Source organism: Ammospiza nelsoni, chromosome 4 (assembly GCF_027579445.1).
Source record: "Ammospiza nelsoni isolate bAmmNel1 chromosome 4, bAmmNel1.pri, whole genome shotgun sequence".
NCBI lineage: Eukaryota > Metazoa > Chordata > Aves > Passeriformes > Passerellidae > Ammospiza > Ammospiza nelsoni.
The window spans coordinates 73,076,896-73,098,668 of record NC_080636.1 but is presented as its reverse complement, the minus strand read 5'-3'; the positions used below and the strand labels follow the sequence as shown (position 1 = coordinate 73,098,668).

Genomic DNA, 21,773 nt, shown 5'->3' with positions numbered 1-21,773 from the left:
TTCCAGAAGATTTCTGATACAAAATGTGCACATACACATGAACATGTACACACAATCACATTATTCTAATTTATGGTATGTTATTTCATATTATTTCATATTATTAATAATGGCTTATGAAGACACATATAGCTCACCCTTGAGTCTTGCTTTTATAGTACTTAATAGTTTAAGCAATATATCGAACTCTGGATCCCATAATGTCACTGGCAAAGCTTCAACTGACTTCACTGCATACAGAACTGAATCCCACATAGATTTTCACACTTTATCATTTTGACTGCTACCCTGGAAGATACAGTGTGAAGCAGTTAATGGGAAAGCTGGAAGAAGCGACTCCTGACATACATTTCTTGAAATGCGCTTATGCATGTCTTGTAAAACTGCTTCAAAAATTAAACAAAGGCTACCCAACCTGCCAAGTAAACAAAATGAGAAATTATTCTGCATTAATTTCAATGTATTTTTAAACAACAAAGAGTAATAAGGGTAACCAAAGGGAAAATAAGAGAAAAGCAGGATGTCTGAAATGAATTGGACTTATTTCTAGCCTAAAGCAATCACAGGGAAGAGTTTGATCCACAGTCCTGTTTTTTGAATGGTGAAATTATTAAAATATTCTTTTTGCTTGCTTCTATTCCTAGACACTAGATTAGACCCTGTACAGTTACTATCTCTTGTAACCCCATGCTCTTTTGCTCAGAGGTTTGCATTTGGCAACAACTGCAATGACAGATCCCAGTTCATAAGGGACTGCAGCAATCATCTCGCCATCTGCTGAGCCACTGATGTCATCATTTGTGTATTCCTTTTATGTATCTAAATGTAAATGTGATTTCTATCTCTGTTCAAAGCTTTGAAAGGGGCATTTAATGAAACAGCTATAAATAACAGAGGAGGATCTCTATCTGTGGTTTCTCCCTGGCCTTTTTAATGTACATTTCCTTTTACAGCTGCAGCTGCTTCAATTTTCCTGAGATTCTGCTGGAGAATCTCCTACAGAAAGGGTTTCTGCTCTAAACCACAATGCTATAAACAGATTGCTGACTAATGTGCCATGCTCTTATTGTACATTACAACTACAGCTTCCTTCTAGACAGTACAATCTTGATACACCCTATAATGAAGCCTTTAAGGCTGGAGAAAACAGAAAGTCTACATAATCTGCAGCAAAGCCACATTTTTTTAGTCTTCTCTGTTTCCTCACCTCTATTTCACCCTTGCTGTTTTTTGAGAGCCTGCTTTTAAAAGGCAACTGCAGTGACTAAAAAAAAGCTGGGTAAAAAGGATAGAAATATCAGCAAAGAGAAAGGAAGAAAAACATTTTAAATTAATGTTTGTATAGAAAAATAATACCATTCCCCACTTTCTAGGGTGCAATGAATCTGAACCACAACTGGAAGCTTGCAGAGGTTTTGACCTACATGTTTTATACCAGCAATAGGGTACAATCTCTCTAGCTCAATGTTCATGTATTTAATACCAATAATCTGGGAAGTGGTCCTAGATGCAGGCACTAACAATAAGTAAATTTTAATTTGTTCAGCTGTGGATGATCATTTTTCCCTTGCAACATGCAGCACTCTTCCTGACTGTAGTTAGTAGCATGATGCTCAATGTCCTGCCTCACATCAATGAGTTTTATGCTGGAGAAAAAAATAATAAAACCAACATGAGATCTGTAATTTATATTTAAAGCTACACAAACTAAATGTTGATACCAAGTGAATAAGGAACTCCTAGACACACTATATTCAGTGCTAGCAAGTCTGTACAGAGTGGATGAGTATTAAGCAGAAAATGCCCCTAAGTCATTAGAGAGGACACTAAAGAACCCCTTTTTTCTTGTTTAGCTCATCCTAATCCTTTCAGCTCCTAGGAAAGAGAAAATGGAGAATGGACTGGACTGCACCAGACAGTATCTCCAGTTTCTGTGGTGTCTGGCCATCTCAGACACCAAATGATTCCCTACCACAGGCTGCCTCAAGCTGTGCAGGGTCCCAGAGGGTGAGCTGCAGCACAGGCACAATAAATACTCTGCAGCTCTGAGGAGAAGTCAGAGGTATTCATGGGCACCAAATCTTCTTCTGGCCTTCACATCAAATAACTGAGCACTCCAGACTGACCTCATATTGTGATTTCACTGGGATTACAGGAGCAGCCCTGGAATGATATCCAAAGGAGCAATTTTCCTGGGACAAATCTTAAGAAGCATAAATCTAATAACAGCTCTGTTTATATTTAAACAAAGCATTTTTGGAGCCTTTTGTTGATTCTTCATACAGGACACATTCCATGTTCTGATGATTCAGCTGCTTTTAACTACAAGTTTCTGAAACTGCCCCCATCATATGGAATCATATTTTAGTAATCCACTGAATATAGAAAATCTATTGTTAAAATAAATCTACTGTATCTACAGTGCTATTGCAGTGGTATTTTGAGAACAATTGTCATTAGCCATCTATGGCTGGTTGTTTCAAAAGGACATTGCCATATCATTTGCTTTCAGGGCTACTGGCAAAATATATCACAGACTTTACAAAAACATTAATCTGTATTCATTCCACTTCACATTAATAGTAAACGTAAAGAATTGTGTTGGACACTCCAGACAAGAAAGCCTGACTGCAACTATTTCAATTTCAGACAGTCAAGTCACCAGACTTTGCAACTCAGCAGAATGTTATGTAGCACAACTGGTGCTATTTCAGATGCTATTGTTTCTCAATTCTATCACCTTTTCTCACACTGAAATAGCTTGATCAGCTGCAGTCAGCTCATTTAAATGCTATGGAAATGCAGCAAGAACTGACGCAGCATTCTATCCCTGAAAATGAATGGAATGGAGAAAAAACAAAAGTTCATTCCTAGACTATAAATACTGGTATGTCAAATGTCAGTATCTGGAGAACTGAAACAAATGAAATAATGTGAAGGAATGAAGTAGCATCTGGCCAAAACCAGCAGCTTCAGAAATTACGTGTTTAAGTACGAGTAATAAAACTGAAAACCAACAAGCACCCAGAAGACCAAGCAGTGTAGGCGGTTACACCCCAGCTCCTCAGGCCAGGATCCCTCCTGATCCTCCCCCACAGATGGAGGAGGGTACTCCTGGCCCCACAGGGCCTTTAGGAAATACTAACTTGTGGGTTTATCTAAACCAAAGGGCCCACAACCATGCAGGGGTAGCATCCCAGCCTCTCAGGGTGACTTCAATTCTTTTGCACACCGTGGAAGTGTGATGTGTCGTGAGAACAGGAAGATGCATGGGAGGCTACAAGACATGACAAGGTAATGCTGGAAGGCTGCTCAGGGGTAACAGCAGCAAACAGCTCTGTGGCAGCAACATCTGTATCACCATGAGAGGGGTCTTGGGGGGCACTGACACCCAAAACTGCACCCAAGCGCTTTGTTTCACACAGAACTGAATGGCAGCATTAAAAACAAGCAAACAAAACAGGGAGCAAACTGATTTGAAAACTAGGAATTGGGGGTTGGGAGCAGGCTGGGAATACAAGTTATTTGGCTTTCTTCCTGTGCCCTATATTCATTTTGTTAAAACAGAACTAAGCTGTAAAAACATTAAGCACCAAACATAATCATTCTAAAGCTATTTGAAGGAGTGAGGACATTCACAGCTATGTATTTCTTGGGTCCTGCACTCGAAGCAAAACTATATAAAGAATTTGTTTTGGCACCAAAGTCAGAGCTCCAGAATAAAAGCTTAAAACCTAAAGATTTGTGTAACAGACCCCATGTCCTTGTTTCATTTTATTACTGTACTACACACTTCACATTAATATCCAAGAAATATCAATCACATCAATACCTTAGGACAAATGTTACACTGCTGCAGAGCACTGCTATAAATGCCTTCCCCATCAGTACTTTCAGAACATCAGTAAGCTCTAAAAACGTAATGTAAATGTAAAAACACCTATCAAGCTTAGGGATAATTATTGAGACTTGACTTCAAATTCCATCCAGTTTTAAGTCGGGATCCAGGAGAACAAAGCCTCCAGCTAGTTTTCCTTCTAGCCACTTTCCTTACCATGCCCAGCCTCCAGAAAAACCTCCACACTGGAACTTGAAACTCAGGCAGCAATATCTTCTGGCTCTTATTTGGTCATTCTAACCATTCATCTCTGTCTGGGGGAAAAGTCCTGAGAATAGTTAAGTACCAAGATAATAATTATAAAAGAAAAATTGTGAAAATTTATAAGCATCTGAGGAATGTCAGCAGTGACATATAAGCTCCTTTGGAAGATAACTCCCACTCCAGAGTGGTATTAAGGAAAGCAGATGAAGACTCATTGATATAAATAGATCAAAGATAAGGTTTATCTTAGTCTCTACAAACTGCCTTTCTTATCAAATCCTTTGCTAAAAAATACGTTTTTAAGGTATACAGTCAAACTAAAAGAAGATATGCTTTTCTTGAAATCATGGACTCTGAAGTAAGCTAAAGGAACTCTTGTTTGGTTAGACCTTAATTTCTTCATTTAACACTGCAACATTACAACATACTTTTCCTCAATACACAATATGATCTTGTGTTGGTTCAAGGTGGTGGAGCTGTAGTTCCTGAGCAGCTTTGCAGTGAAAAGGCTTATTTTTGAAAACATGTGGCTGCCTTCACATTCACACCTGAAGAAACATGCAGAAGTGTGTATTTGTGCAGAGAATATTTCAAATATGTGCTGACTGAGTATAAAGCAGACTTCTGAAATTCCTCGTGCTGCTTCCCAAAGCCCCCCTTCATCTCTGCACAAGCTGTGATTTTTCAGAATATTTCTGTGCACAAGACAGCTTTTCAAAGTCCCTGTAACTCTTTTAGCTTGTCTTACAGACATAAATCAAACTGTGTTGGCCAACTCCTTCCGTAACAGGACTGCACCTTTAAATACCACTAATGCCAGATGGTCTCAGCATATAAAGCAGCATGAGACAACATATTAATGCTACTCAAACAAGCAACTTGTGCTAGCAGCAGACCAATGAAATCAGTCTCAGGCTGCTAATCCTATCTGTCTCCATGGCAACATCTATTTCAGACAATTCTTCAATTTTCAAGTCAGATGAGCTTCTTGGCTCCTAAACTTCTCTATTCAGGAGGTATGCCATTGTCAGGTACTTTTTCATCTTGTATTGGCTACTGTTATAATACAGATTTTATTTTTATCAGCTGCTTCATGGAGTATCAGGAACAGATGTTCCTCTGTTTCTGTTTATTTATAGGCTTTTCCACTACAGATTTGTACTGAAAGATTTCCACTGAAGGTTAGCAGTATTTATTTTGACTATGGATTTTTTCCCATATCTGCAACACGTGGAAACCCTGCAAATATTGATGTCTCTGTTGTGACTCTCCCTATCAGCACCAGAAGAAAAGGATTTGTTCCCTTCTTTATATTTATCTAATATGAAGGCAGATTTTTAAACAAAACAAAAAACTGTGTATCTACAGCGGGCAAACAGGGAGAGAAGCTCTTGGAGAGACTCCTCACCATATGTCCATTAGCATAGCTAAGTCAACACAAATATTGGGGCTCCTTGCTACTAGGAAAAGTCTGACAGGAAGCAGGTAGGAACTGCCTGTTAAAGGCAGATCAAACGCTGAGCCACATGCTATCTCTCAAGTACCTCTACACCTGGTACACTGCACAGCCACACGTAAACCCAGCATGGAGGCTGAGAACACAGGCATGGAGAGGAGAACCTGAGTCACAGGGAGAGGGTGCTCTTACCCAAAACCACAAAAAATTCCCAGCAGAGCCAGGAAAGCAGCCAGCCATCCTTTACCACAAAACAGATTTTCCTCTCCGTGAAACAACGTCTTACAATGTTTAAAATTTAAGCATGTGAAAGCCCAGCTCCCAACCACACAGCTTTTTTTCCTCTCCATCCCTCTATGTACTGATGTCACCAAAGAGAAGGAAGACATTTCATCAAGAGCAGCATAAACTTGGACCACTCATTCCGTAAGTGCAGCCTATTACAGAATTAGAGTCACATTTAGCTTTCTTTTTTTAGAATACACATGCAAGTTGGCTTAAACATTTAGGATTCACTGTTATCAGGATTTATAAGCCTCCTGCTTAAATTCAGATGAATAGCTCCCACCGACTTCAGTTTGATTTATGGATGGTCAGCAGCTGGGTAGGAGGAAAAATTTAAGCATGGGGGGCAGATCTGACATGGAGAGTCAGCTTACCATAGTCACAAGGCTTCCTTTGAAGCACCATTTTTCAGGTGGGTAAAAAGTGTCTATTTATGTCTTAGACTCACCCCAATTTTGCTTATAGTTCTAGAACTGTGTTTCTGTGCAATAAGCCAAAATGCTGCCAAAACAGCAAAGTATTTGGTTTAGCACAGGAAAAAAGTTTCATTTTGAATGATCAATGTGCAAGGAATGCACCACTCATAATACTGAAGGACAAAAATGTGCAACTGAAGGACAGTGATGCTGAGTTTGAGGGACCCAAAAATAAAATTCAGATTAATGTTTTGCAGCCAAAAATGTCAGGAGGCGAGCATGTGGTAATTCACACATGTATTATCCAGATATCTCTAATGTGATGGTACAGGATACACAACTATGCAGAAAGTTTTAACCTTTGAAATGTCTCATTCTCCTTCCACTTTCTTTGTATCTTTGAACCCTTAGCTGCATTTCTCATAGCAATGTACTATATGTCTTCTCTTTTGTTTGGAGAGCTAATATGGCAAATGTCTATGCCATACTTTCTAGACACCTAGCAGATCATTAGCCTAGCAAGGATGCCAAGAGAACAGTTCAATAAACTTTGGCCAGTCCGACAGTCTCCCCTGATCAAACAACTCTGTTCATTTGGCTTTAAGGCAAGTGCATCCCCAAGCATAAATACTCAAAATGGCATTCAGGTTGTGTGAAAAATGCTTTTGTGATTCGTGTCAATCAGCAATGGCACCAGCAAATGCTTCTATCTGCGGTGTTGAAAGTGGATATGTTCCCTGGGATAACTACAAATAACAGTTCTGAAACTTTTTGACCAAATTGCCAAATAAAGATTTGAATAAAAAAAGCAGAAGTATAGTAAAGTAAAAGAGATGAGATGACAAAACCAACTGATGCTTAGAATAAAATAGAGGAAGTTGAGGTAAAGCTAAGGGATATTGCAACAAAGCAACTAATGTGTAATAAAATGCCTATGTGTAATAAAAAAGCTTGATGAACTTGTTCAAGGTACAGCAGACACCTGTGGAAGGCCTCCCTCCAGATGACCACAAGAGGGACAGGAAGCCAACGACCACCTGGAAAGATTATGAAATTGCTGATCCCAGCTTGTTGATATTTGCTGATTCAGGCTAACACAAGCACACTGGAAAATGCTTTGTAGGCTTAGAAACAGTAAATATGCTCTGGTGAACTTGTAGTGGTGTGTGCCATGAGTGGAGCAGTGACTCCCCAGCCACCCAGCACTGCTTGCTTGCTTTAAAATAAAAGATATAAAAATGAAATTCAGTTCGGCTATAGAAATTTTATACCAGGTTGTTCTTGCTTCGGGCAGGCTCTGCAGCCAGAACAGTATCTTTGATCATAAATCAGGCAGCTCACACTCCAAGGCCACGTGCAGCTCCACGCAAAGAACACCTGTCTCCATGGGACTTCACTTGCAAGCAAACAAGGATGTGAGGTTCTCCTCACAATTCAGTGTGAACAGCTACCAGGAAGCAGCTACCAGCTTATGCAGTTATAAATGTCTCTCTTTGGACATTAATTAAAAACAAATGTTTACTGCCTTTGAACTGCCAGCCACAGGTTTATGACTCAAGATCCTCCCTTACCTGGCCATTGTACAGAGTGCATAGACACATCTCTAACATATGGCTTCATATTGACCCAAACCTCACAGCTCTTTGACAATACCTGCTGCTGTGACAGGAAGATGTGACCAGTGCCAATTCAGCTAGCAGAGAGCTGGCACCCTGCAGGAAACCTCCATTTCAAAGGGAAGGGCACCATGGACCAACACCTCACTTTTAGTCCAGCGTCCTTTCCCCCAGCAGTGCCCCTGAAAGCAGCAAGAAAGCCAAAAACTTTAATGCCAGGGGCAGCTACTGCACTTTGGCACATACTTCACTTGTCATTTCTTCACAATGCGGCAGAACTTCTGTTCCCAAACCCAAAACCCCAGCATGTGAAGCTGGGACTAGCTCAGTTCCAGCACCGTTGTTCTGCAGAGCTCCCAGAACACCACCAGCTTTCACCCTTATCCTGAGATGATACAAGCTGACGTATGGCAGACTAAAGAGCTCCATTTCCTGTCCCACAGCAGATCAAACCTGCCTACTCTGTTTTACTGATAAGGATTTTTTTCCCAACGTTTTTACTAAATAGACCCTTGATGTCTTCATTTAGCCCCAACACACTAGAAAATAATAATACATAACACCCCATTCGCACTGAATTCACTGAATGCTGGCTTTTGATGTGCACCTCACTCCAAAATGATGTTTACATCCTTTACTCTGCTCCTTGTAACCCCAGCAATCATTTCAATTACCTTGCCCAGAAGCCTTGAAGTACATACTGTGGTTTTCACTTTTTTTAGTTCCACAAAATTTTAAGATAATTGAGTTACTAGTCCTCACAGTTTAATTCCCTATCCAATTGGAGGGGGAAAAAAACCCCAAGAAACCAAAACAGGAAGGCTCCATGGTAATACTAATACATGCATGAGACTTTTGTTTAAAGAGTAAGTGTAGATCAAAAAATTATGTGACGTGATGTTTTGGTTTTTTTTGTTTTTTTTTTTTTTTTTTTTCCTTAAGAGGAACATGAATTAAAATAGATATGAGGACTTTAAAAAAAATCTGCTGAAAAAAAGCTCAGACAGGGTTCATACACTGTATGTTTTGCAAAAATAGCACATGAAGCACAACAAGGCACATTAGATGATACATGAAGGCTGGGACTCACCAGAACTTAACCATAAGCTCTTGCACACATTCCTAAGCCAGAATCCTACCCAATGTTAGCTCCTCTCACAGTCAGTAGAGAAAACAGATGCTTTCAGAGGGGCTGCAGCCTGGCCAAGAGGTGTTCCTGCCGACCAGGAAAAGGGAAATTACAGCCTGCATATGCATGCCCAGGATGTAGGCTTCTAAATCACATGCCATCTTTGAAAACAGAAATTAGATGTAAGGAGCACAGAACTCATTCCAAACAAGTTTGAATACTAAATTATCAGCTGAGTCTAGCTGATAATAATTATCATGGAGTCTTGTAACTCCACTGTTACAACCAAAAATTTGTGTTTATTCTGAAATCAGAACACCTGTCTTCTGTTTTTCACCCTCCAAGTTATTTAAAGTCTTGAGATATTGATTACTAAATTACAGAGTAATAAACAGTTTTGCCTGAAAAAAAATTTTAACATATTTTAATAACGAGAACACTTTAGATAAATCACACAACTCCAACTTACTGGCTTTGACAATACACGTCACAAAATCTTGGGAAATACCCATGCTTTATAGACTTCTCACGAATTTTCTGGAGTTTACATTATTGCCACCCTAATAAAACATCACTTTAAGCCGAGACAATAACAAAACAGGCCCCCTTCTGCTTTCTTTGGGAACTGATAAGGCAATCTGAAGGTGTGGGAGGCGATGACAACTCCTCTCTTTGAAAGAAATTAAAGTAATCAACTCTTTCAAAAGGAGTGGGACTGTCAAAAGCAGTCGAGGTCAGACCAACAAACCTTGAATAGTCTGCATACTCAGACTCATTTCAAGTCTGAAAAGTAGAACAACTGCCTTCTGTAGAGCCATGTTTATTCTTAATGATTACAGACCTTTTTACCCCGGCTTGTTTGCCATTTGTGTTATTCCCGTAAATACAAGATAACTGCTGGGACGCAGTAGCTGGGATGCACTGTGTTTCCGCAGGTAGCACACAGCTGCTATTAACCCTTTCTTAAATGTTCTAACACAAAAGGGAAGCCTTTAAATACCTGTCAGTGAAGCGATTTGGAGTGAGAGCATTGTATGTGTCGGGAACACTGCAGGCTGCCTAGCACAGCTGCCTAGCCACACTCACTGGGAATTTCCATTGATTCAATGGGAACGTGAATGGCATTAACAACGAGCTGCGAATGAGAGCTGTAAATGTGTCTGCCTCGCCTTGATTTGCACCAGTTCTGTGAGACCTTTCTCGCTTTGTATTCTACACCTCTATTTTTGGCTGAACACGAGGACTGAGACAGGATGAAATCGGAAATATTATTTAAGAAAGATAAAATTAAGGAAGAAGAACCTAAAAGTCTAAAGAATTCACTCAGCACGCACATGCAGCCATCTTCGTGCTGCTCCACAGCCCTCCCGAGACCTGCCCAACCTGCACAGTCTGTGAAGGACACGGAGCATCCCGCTCTGAGTGCGGGCAGCACTAAAATCGTCCTGCCAGAAACTACCCCAGGCCAAACCCTGGCTGGGTGACTTCAGAGGGATACCCTAACCGGCACAAAAACCCACAAGAGATTTTGCTGGAAAGGTAATTACAGCTTCCCAGCCCTCTGTAGAATGCAGGAGGTACAGCCCGCCCCAGATCCGCACTCCCAGCAGGCGAGGCAGTAGCAAATCCCTGACAGTTTTTGATGAGAAAGCCAGAACATCCTCACAAGCTCTGAAAGAAAATCTGTTCCCTGAGGCTCAAAGGAAAGAAATTTTCCAAATGCAGAAAGCTACACGAGAAATAAGTTCAACCATGTTTTACTCTGCATTTTCTATCCATCCCTACAGACACCAGCAGCTGCCCTGCTGTCGCTCGTTTGGGGCTGCAGGTGTCCAGGCAGCAGCTCACTTCTAAAGAGGATTGCAAACCTAAGCCAGGAGAGCAGCTCAACCACAGCTGACAGAAAGGGTGAAAGCACAACACGGTCAGCACAGCATCTCCCGTGTTCCTGATACAAAGTGCTCTGCTGACACCGACCTATTTACAGCCCCTGCCTTTCTGCAGTGCAGCCGGGTGAGTGTGAGCATAGTGCACACACATTTACCAGCAACAAGCCCTGTAACATCTTCCTTCAAAAAGGAAACACTACAAGAGTGGTCCTTGATAAAAACTGGTGTTTGCTTAAACCTCGAGCACACAAATTGGGCTGGCTCTCTCATATCGAGATTTAATAGTAAGCTCTTGCCATGTGCAATTTGTATTAATGCTTTTCAAATATGGGAAAGATCAACAGGTCCAATCAAAGACCTCATAAGATTTTTATGTGCAGATTTGGGGCGCAAGGAAAAGAAAGACCTTTAGAAAATCAAGTGCAATTAAGTGTAGCTAATGAGGTTAGGACAGCTGTGTCTGATGACACCTCCATAACCAAGAGACAGGCCGTGTGCTTTCTGACATCACCAGGGATGCAACACCCTGCCACCAACCCCAGCATTGCACCCACTCTGAAGCAGGACAGCCCATAATACCCACAGGTGACATCCCGTGGTCTCCCCACTCCGGGTGCCACCTACAATGGCACAGCTGATTCCTGCCCATGCTGGCCTGAAACCTCAACAGCCTCCTACACGTGTGCTCCTTCTTCTCCCTGCTCTCTCTTTTGAAAAAGAGCAGCACTTGCTCATGGTTCTCTTCAACGGCTGTAAAATGGGTTTTGTGCAACAGTGACAAAGGCATTATGAGAAACAATTTTTCTCCCTGTAAATTCATCAGCTTTAATTTGTAACTTCTTACCACTGAAAGCCCCAGATTGCATGGCTGGTGCCACAGCTGACTACAGGAGCACTGTAGTGACAGAATGAAAACCTGTTTGTATTAGCAGACAGATCTTGGATTTCTCTATTCATCAATATATAGCCATGATTTTCACTTCTCTCTTAGTCACCCTCTAATTATTTTTTTGCAGGAGGAAATGGTTCTAGCACTGCATGGCTGGGGTGTGAGAAAACTGAGAGCCTCACATCTGGGGGATCTGGAGGGGCTAGTACAGGAGCTGCAATTTGGGAAGTCTAGAAGCTTATTTAGGCTCAGTGCCAGCAGTGACCAACCCAGCTCATTTCCTCACCCTGCCAAGTGGAGTCTTTGATAAAGTGATGGGTCCAAGAATTATTGTAGCTGAGTTGCACCTCATAAAATTGACTGAAGTCACACCCACAGGGCCCTGTGAACGTTCCAAGTCACAGCTGCACTGCTCAATTCACACACCGTGTGCTCCTGCCTCACCACTTCAGGATGCCTTGCTTGAAACTGCAAACTATGTCATTTTCTAGAAAACCAGTTGCCTCACTCTACTACAAATTAGTAGTGATTTCCTTCCATTTGAAGTATTTTTAAAGATGCTTGTGGGGAAAAGGATGAACAATAAAATCATTAACATTCTGTTCAACAGAACATCAGACATCCACAGCAAGAGCCTATTTCCTCTCTCAGGAGTATTCTCCTGCATGTGAACTGAGGCAAAGTATTGTCCCAGAAAAAACAAAAATAAATCTGTGCTTTACCATCAAATGTCCTGTTTTCCCCTGGTCCACCATCAACTTCTCACAATTTCTTTCTCCTCATTTTATCTGACCTTGCTGTCCACAGGCTTCTGTCAACTTTGCCAATTTTTGGTGGGCACAGGGATGAAACTGTGTTTTCTCATGCAATCAAAGCTACTCCAAAATATTTTGATTCCTTCCAGTCTACGTTCATGCAACACCTTCTACACATAACCACTGACATAGACTCATTAAAGTCTTCTCTGCCTTCATGCCTTGACCTCAGTGACTTAAAGTGATGTTTTCTGCCTTGGTATAAAACTTGATCAAGTTCAAACACCTCCATCTCTGGGTTGTGCTTTTCCTTTTTCAAGGGCTTCTTTTCCATCAGTTGACTGCAGGTTCTAATCTCCCATACAAATGCAGTATCACCCTAAAGAAATCGTTGCCACAATAAACGCCCAAACAAACATTTTATAAAAAACCGAACAACAAAAAAAACCCACAAAATGCACAAAATTACAAATATTAGTCCAAACACTGTTTGGCACGAAGCACAGTTGAAGCACAGGTGGTGTGGTGCTCAAGTTTGCAGAAAGGCAGCACATTAAATCTCTCAGTGTTTAATGCAGCATCAGAACCTTCAGGCAGCCTCACGCTCCTGGCATTTATCGCGTCCCTGGGAGGAGCTCAGTAAAGGCTCAGCTCACGGTCTGCAAGTGACTAATTCAGGTTCCCAAGATTTGCAAAGACAAGTGGTATGACTGTGCAAGAAACCAGACTGGCTCACATGAAGTCATTCTGACTTCCAATGCAGTATCAGGACTTTAAAAAAAACCCTCCTAATGAATATTTACCCCAGGAAAAAATGAGGCCTTTATGATTTGTTCCAGTTTCTTCATTCACTGAGGATTTTTTCCAGTTGCCTTGGAGGTCTAAAGCACATTTCTGAAGTTTTCCTATTTCTCTCCAGCAATTTTTTTCAAACATTGCACATATATTACAAATTAATTTTCAAAAATAGCTGATACTCAAAAATGGAAGTTGATTTATATGCTTGCACATGATCAAATGCATTCACACAAGGCTACACAGCCATGCAATACATGTGATTATGCAATGGTTGCATGTATATGCAGTATTTGATTTACTCAGTACAAAGCCTCTTTACTCAGTACAAAGAGTCTTTACTGATGCTCTGCTGACACTTTCCTGATCTATTTTGTCATCAGCTTGCTCACTAAGTGAACACAAACATTTTTTTTGTTTCACAGCTGTTCACTAGGTGATTCAGGTATCATCCCTGTGAACACATCAGCCTTCCAGAACCATGAGCTCTCTATAGAATATAAACCTATGAACCACAGCATATATTTTGTTCATACTTCCCTACATTTAAAAAATAAATCCTGTGACACTCAGGATGCCCTGCAGGAATAGATTATGTTCAGAACTTTTTGGCTGTCTGGGAAAAATGAAAAGTAACTATCGGTATGTATATGTGTGTCTTTGATTCCGTCATTTTTTAATAATAATAGATGACAATAAATCAGATTCTGATCCTGCAAGCTTTGCCACACAAAACATCCTTACTCTGGTTGTTGCCCTGAGAATCAAGCATGGATGCTGAGAGTGAGCAGGGTCCCCCGTTCAGGTATGAGCAGAATCAGTCTCACATTTCCTGCCAAGGCTGGTACAAGGCTCCACTTCTTTTACTGCACAGCTTAAAAAAGCTCCCATAGAAAAATAAACAGTGCTGCCTTTTACCACATAGTAGAAGAAAGGGCACATTTTTAAGAAGAAAACACCTCTAATGCAACCATTGGCACAACATATAGGTGCTTAGGTTCTGTAATAAAGCAGCAGGGATGGTATCAATGCTTTTACAATTCTTTCTAAGGAGTGCAAGGGTAACTATGCATGAGGTCTGTCTTGCTGCCCTTCCCAAAAAGATCCCAAGTTTCTCCCAAGCAGCATTGCAGAGAGAAGTAGTGCTCCACTTTTTGAGAAATGTTCAGAACCTCACAGAATGAAAGTGAGGATGGAAATAAAACAATGAATTTGCTGTCGTTCAAACCCTAGTTAATCCCCTTCAAAAACCAGCATTTTCAGCATCCACCACTAAAGACTGCCAGGCCTCATCACATTCCCTGACATGTGATTTGGACATTGCAACATGTGGCATTTTTGTCTATAGGGCTCCTTTAGTAAGGCGCCCAGCATGTTCCAGGAAATGTTTGACACTGTCTACAGCTTGTATGTGGATGCAGTCCATAGGAATTTTTCATTTTTGCAGTATGTTCTAGATATACTGCTGGATTCCCTTTAGCTTGGGCTCAATGACAAGCCCTTTCTCACATCACTGACACCAAGAGAAGTGTGTCTCCAGGAAGAGGCACAGCCCCATCTCAGCTGCACCGTGTGCTGCTCTTTTTGTCCCTTTCAGCTGGCTTGACACAACGGCCACATAAATGAGCTATAGCTGCTGTTCCCCGGCAGCAATGCAAAATCCCAGAATTATTGTTATCACTCTAGTGTACAAATTACACAGCAGCAATAGATTCATTCTCAGCTTTGGGATCCTCACACCCTCTTATCAAGATGGCAACGCACCACAAAGAAATTTTTCAAATTTCACTGCATTCCCTACATTTTTCATTCCAAGACAATGCTTTCCTACACTGCCTTCCTCCTACAACCCGCTTATGTCCAATATCCTATAACCTCTAACTATAGCTCTAACATTAAGTCTCTTGAGGACACAAAGCAAGGTTATATTCAGGCATTAAAGCAGAATATTAAGCACTAATTGTATTGGCCAAATCCCTGGAGAGCCACAGAAGCCACACCTCCGCCTAAAAGTCACGGACTTCCAGACCTCTGCTGTAACCCAGAGAGGGAAATGTGAGGACATGACTGCAGAGGGCTGATGGCTGGGCCAAAGGTACCGAGCAGCCCTCACGGATAAGCCCTGTCACAGACTGACATTAGGACACAATCGATTCTAAAAGCGGAAACAATGAAATTGACACAGTCGTAGGTGGAACACAAGCGCACGGCATCGGTCCCATTCCCTTTGATCGAGGCGTCCCAGACTCTAAGTCCGCGCACCCACGAATGCCGAGGCACGCGTGCCGGCTCCCGCAGCGTGCGGCGGTGGGTGACCCATCCCCGGGGACAGCCTGGCCGCCACCGCCGCTCCCCGGGCGCTGCGGTTCGTGCGGGGAAGGGCGGCTAGCGCTGCCCTGCCGGCCAGCCCGCGCCGGGCATTTGGGGAAATCCGGGCGTTTCTCGCCGCAACGGGCGCTAAAGGCAGCGGCACGAAGCCGCTCCGCGCCGGCTGCGGCTCACAGCGGTGCCGGTGCCGCAGCGAGCGCTCCGGGGACAGCGCCCGCCGCCGTTACGGGCGCACAGGTGCGGGCGGCACCGGCCGCGCCCCCCTTACCGGGCTCGTGCTCGCCGGGGCGGTCCGAGATCTCGATGACCAGGAGCTCCCGGCCCTCGGCGCTGCGCCCCACCGTGTAGATCCTGCTGATGGCGGGGCACTGCAGCCACACGGCCACCAGCGCCTCCCGCAGCTCGGCGTAGCGGTGGTACTCGAAGGAGATGCCCTCCTCGGCGCTCAGCCGCCGCCGCCGGCTGGCGGCCCCCGCCGCCGGCTCCGCCGCGGCCCCGCGGGCAGCGAGCACCGCACAGCACAGCGCCAGCAGCAGCAGCACCCGCGCCGCCATCCCGCCCGCCTGCTGCTCCGCCAGCGCCGGCGGCACCCAGCGAGCGAGGGAGGGAAGCGGGGAGCGGGAGGGAGCGGGAGGGAGCCGGGGGGCGGCGAGCGGGGCGGGGCGGGACGGGACGGGACCGGGAGCTCCGCCCCGATCCGCGGCCCGAGCGCTCCCGCGGAGGGCGGGCGGGCGCCGCGGCCGCGCGGTGCGGCGACAGCCGCTCAAGCTGCTGTCATGGAGCTGCTGTCATGGAGCTGCTGTCATGGAGCTGCTGTCATGGAGCTGCTGTCATGCAGCTGCTGTCATGCAGCTGCTGCGGTAAAAACGCTGCGAGAATCCGGGCGCGTGTTTTCCGCGCCGCCTCATCAGTCTGTGCGGTCCCAGCGGGTTAACGCGCTGCCGCACACGCAAAGTAACAGAGTGCTCCATGAAGGATTCAGTGCTATCGCAGGGCAGCACAAATGCATTTGATTGACAGGGAAAACTATAAACCGCCATCCGCAGGGTCGCTTTGCTCCCCATTTATAAGGTGTCTTGGCTGCATTACAGAAAGGAGAGGATAAAGCAAGACTTATTTTCTGATACTGACCGTACTTAGAGAGCACGCTCCAGTCTGTTCAAAGCAAATGCTCAAGTGAAGAACCATTCACCATATATTAATAAATCCGTTTCTTCTAGCTCACAGATACTACAGGACTTCTGAAGCCTTGTTCTTTTCTTCATAGGCACATCTGTTTATATTATGTTGAAACAGCCTGCAAAGGACGAGTTCTGAAAGCAAAAGGCTGAATGCTAAAGAGCAACTTCCATATCGGGTTGTTGATTTGGGCTTTGGGGGTTTTTTTTGCTTGATTGATTATTTTTCTTTTTTTTTAAGGACACAAGGACTTGCTGGAATATTTTGAAGTTCAAAATTTTGAAAAGTGCACATCTAATTCATCCTTCTACAAAACGAATTTTGTCCACAATAATATAACGTATGTTTATTCTGATCTCCTAATTTATAACGGTGAGCCTGTATAACATCTCATTCTATCACCAATTAATACTGAATCAATTTTCAGGAAGATTTTTTTAAATAATCTTTGGTGATATTATGGATATTTTCCTAAATTGTGGGTGTCTACTCCAAATAAGGTGATAATGGACACAATCTCTTCTAAGAGATTGTTTGCACTGACCTCTGGCGATGTACCAGCTCAGAAAGTGATCCCACATCAGAAACACAGGCTTGAATGTACAACATAAATACTTGAATATCTGTCTCTATTTAGCTATACTCATTATCTATACTTGTTACCTTCCAGGGCCCTGAATGCCAGTCCTGAATTATTTGATGCGTTTCTTCATAGCAAGAACCAAAGTTCAGCCCTTCCGCTTCTCACCATCTTTCAAAGCCAACTGGGTTCAGAAGCTGCCCTGCCCAGTTTAATTCCACATGCAAAGGCACCTTAAGAGCACTCTTTGTAGCCTTCAACTCTTCATTCTTACTGCTAGAAAACTTTTGGAGATGCCTGTCATAGCATGTCCCACTAGCTCTGAGGTTATCACAACACTCATTTGCACTCTTTTGCAAGACTTGGACGTAGAGAGACTCCTTGATATGGTGTTTTCTCTGACCAAGGTCACTGAATTTAAGATGACAAAAGGGCTCTCTCTCTGACTTCTCCCCTTCCTAACAGCATCAATTGGACTACATTAAAAAATTTTGTTTATATCATCACACTGCTTTAGAACAATGTGCAACAACATGTGCAGCCTTCTCAGTGCTCCAAACAGGAGCTGCAAGTAATGGTAGCTGACCTAACATTCAAAAGATTCACCTTCTTTAGCAGTATTAGCTACACTCATCACAGGCTAAATATTCCTTGTTTTCTTCATCACTTTTCCTTGCTCTCAATATACAAATATTTATTTATACAAATAAATCTGCTGATGCTGGTTACATTATCATTTTCTGGGAGAACTTTCTAATTCAAAAAGCCTCCCATTTGTTCTTTGCAGCAACTGTCATTGGCTTCTCTTCTAGTTTGATTGACCAAAGTACATCACTAAAATATGCAAGTAGGCTGGGAAATCATCTATTTATTTTCATCTCCTCAAGCAGTGAATTATTATTCCACTACATAAAAGTAGTCTCACACCTAGATCTGAATGGATTTACTTCTGTTTTCATACTTATTCACCCCCACTCTTAAAAAACTTAAGACAATGTGTATGTATAAAAACACACACGTATCTTATGTAAAGCAGGGTGGTTTATATACTATCAAATATTTGAGCTCACACATACTAATTTATTTTTAATAAGGGATTAAAAAGCAATGTTTAAATTCTCAAACAGCATAGGAACATAAGCAGAACTGAGTAGGAGGAATAAATTGATGTCTTCCTTTGTATCTAATCCTTCCTCCTATTTTCCTTAGTTCAGGGATGATTATCTTCAAAGGCCAAATTTCTTTGTAATATGTAAAAAGTTTTGGCACTTACCTCAGTCTCAGAGGAATGCTCCAACCCCAAGGGCATTCCCAGCCTGTAAGCATAACCAGGCACCTGAGCATGGCCTTGTAAGCTGATAGTAACAAGAGAAGTGAGTAGAGCACAAGTACTCCAGGAAACCTACTGATGAACAAATTTAAAATCTGCTTTACCCATCTCTTACATCTGAATACAGTGCAGCAAATAATAAGTTATATTGTGCCAACAGACACAGCCTAAATAACTTGGTAATTACAAAAAGAAATTTATTAGCATTTACAAAAGTACTTATTTATAGACAAATCTACATGTACACAAAGCATACATATAACACACATACATAGAACAATTTACAGATTACTTCATTCCTTCGGCCAAATAGAATTTGCTGAATCAAATTTTCCAATACTTTTGACTTGCCTGAATCCGTCTTTTTCAGCAAATTATTATTCACCAGGAAGCATGTATTTTCCAAAATAAACTCACTCACAGAGTTTTGCCTACAAGACTTACAAGCCTTCGCACATTTTTTTTTTATTTTATTTGTGTGACAGGACAAAAAGGTTAAGGTGAGTATTTTCTTTTATTATTCAGAAAGATAACCCTAAATCTATGTCCATTACAAACAACTAAATCCTAAAAAGCAAATCCTAAAAGCACTCTATGATTGAGAGCAGATATTTAGATTATTAATAATAAACTACTGCTAATATGCACACCATGGAAACACTGAACTTCTCTGGTTTGTATTTGGAAAGAAGTTTTACTGCTAGGAATAAAATTACTCCATCAATTTAAAAGAGAGAACAGTTGATCTCAGCCTTAACAAACCAGGCAAGGAAATAGAGATAACTGTGAGTGTAAGATGATTTTACAAAACTTACCAGAGTGCTGATTATATTCCCATATACTACACCTATGACACCTGTGACAGCTGCGGTCACTTGAAGCTGTGTCTTCAAGACAGAATCTTCTATTTCCAACCTTCAAAATGTCTTTCATAACTCAGTGGCTCTATTTCTTGGATAGACTTGCAAAACAGGGTTGAGATATAGGAAGCTGAGGCTTTTCCAGTACCTTGAGAAGGTGATCAATGTAAGGTAGGGCAAAAGAAATACCACCACAAACAAAAAATTATTAATAAAAATACAGATAAATCACTTATGCAGGGGGTTACAGAAAAGCAGAGGGAAAAAACCCACTCGTCTTCCAAATTTTTTACTGCAAGACCAAATCTTTTATTGCCTCCAGCTGTTAGATTACTCACACATGTTACTGAAACCCAACCCTATCAGGTATTTAGAACTGCTCCCTTGGTGGGTGGTGACCATCCTGTACATGTAACAATTCTGCATCGATACTCCATAAGCTTCAACTTCAATTTCATACAAAATGTATTTAACATTTGCACCTATACAAATAGCAGCGACTTATTGCTGCCTCTTGTTCAAGTTTGCAGGAGCAGTAACTGCTCCTGGGATGATGGTAGGTCCTGGAAATTGGACTGGAATGCTGCTTCTGAGAGATGCTACAGCCTGGCTATGGTGCCAAGTATTCACACAGAGAAACTGCCATGCAGGATCAGTGTGAGGGTTTGAAAAACTGGCTGATAGGGCTTTTTAAAAGTGTGAATCATGATTTTAGAGGAGCATTCTTCTGGTCTTCCCCAGGGACTGGTATTTCAAGTCCAAGGGTTAATTTATTCAGTGATTACATAAATGTGAATCATAACTGATTAAAATGTGTGGATGACAGAGAATGGTGATTAATAAGAATATAGCGGCTCTGGAATGTGATTTAGTTGGTAAGTCAATCACATTTAAATATCTCAGAGCAGCAAATTGTGAATTACACTTAAGAGCAAGAAATGAAAAACACAGATGACAGTCTGGCAAGCAGCATTGCCTGAAGCATTGAGAGATCACTAAAGCTGGGTGATGACTGTATTTTCCAGTGCAATGCTTAGACAGAAAGATAATGGTTAAGTGGGAGTAAGTGATTATATCACAAGGTGGTCTTAGAGAGAACAACATGGACACACAGTTCTGATATCCACAGCTGAAACAAGACTGAGAATTCAGAGACAAGCCACAGCAGTGATTTGAGAAACAGAGGGAATACCTTACCCTGGAGGATGATACCATCATCCACGGTGAGATGGTGAAAAATAAATTGAAAAGTGACTTGACTACTGTGTTTACTACTCCACAGACAGAAAATTATAGCAAGAACTAATGGCACAAAGTTGCCTTGTCCCTGGACCTGCCAGTTACAGGATTCAATGAACAAGATGTGCCAGAGGGGTGCAGCTGCCAGAGCAAGAGAGGCAGCCATAATTGGGGCAGAAATTTGGAGGCAATTAACCAGACACTGTGGTTAACAATAACTAGCAGTAGCCATAGTGAAAGTTTCAATAAGGTAATTTTTCAACAAAAATGAACATTAAAAATATAGAAACATATCACAGTTTAAAAAAATTATCATAAAACATGCAATATAACACTGTGAGGAAAATAAATGAAGTAATATAATCTTATAATCATAATATAAATCAATATTAAAATTTTCTGGCATACTGTGCTGTAGTGTAAAATAAAGCACCTTACTTTGTATTTCACATCAGCTGCCAAAAGCAGTTGATTATTTTGCAATCCTAATCATTATAGTTTATAATACTTTTACAGTTTCCATGGGTTTTTTTGACATTAACTCCAAGAAATTAATTCATGGTTTACATAGGACTTAATTATTGTCATATCCTAAGGCAGAGCACAAACTGTTAATTTTCCCACAGATGAGCTTTAATTAAACTAAACCAGACTTTCAGGAAAAGATAAAGTAGTGGAAAATGTTCCTCCCCCACCAATTCCCCTGTCCTACCTTATTTAAATCTGTCTCCTTGTTGAAGAAGATAAAGGACAACTGATTGTGTAAGGTTTTGTTATGCATTGTGAAGACCCAAAACTGTTATTCCATATGTTTATAATTTTTTACTATTGCACAAAAACCTCTTTATTTTCAGATCTGCACATACTCTATAGACTCTCTCACAAAATATGGGGGGGAAATCAGTAAAGTCTGATTTAATAAGGG

At 41.8% G+C, this 21,773-nt stretch overlaps 1 protein-coding gene across 1 annotated transcript in view; it reads right to left on the bottom strand.

The window, feature by feature from the left end:
• Nucleotides 1-16,229, bottom strand: part of CPE (carboxypeptidase E) — a 57,607-nt gene extending 41,378 nt beyond the window's left edge. Inside the window, exon 1 of the mRNA XM_059469948.1 lies at nucleotides 15,929-16,229. Within this exon, the coding sequence (XP_059325931.1) occupies nucleotides 15,929-16,214 (286 nt within the window). The 5' untranslated portion in view covers nucleotides 16,215-16,229. The remainder of the gene's footprint in view (nucleotides 1-15,928) is intronic.
• Between the last annotated feature and the right edge of the window lie 5,544 nt (nucleotides 16,230-21,773).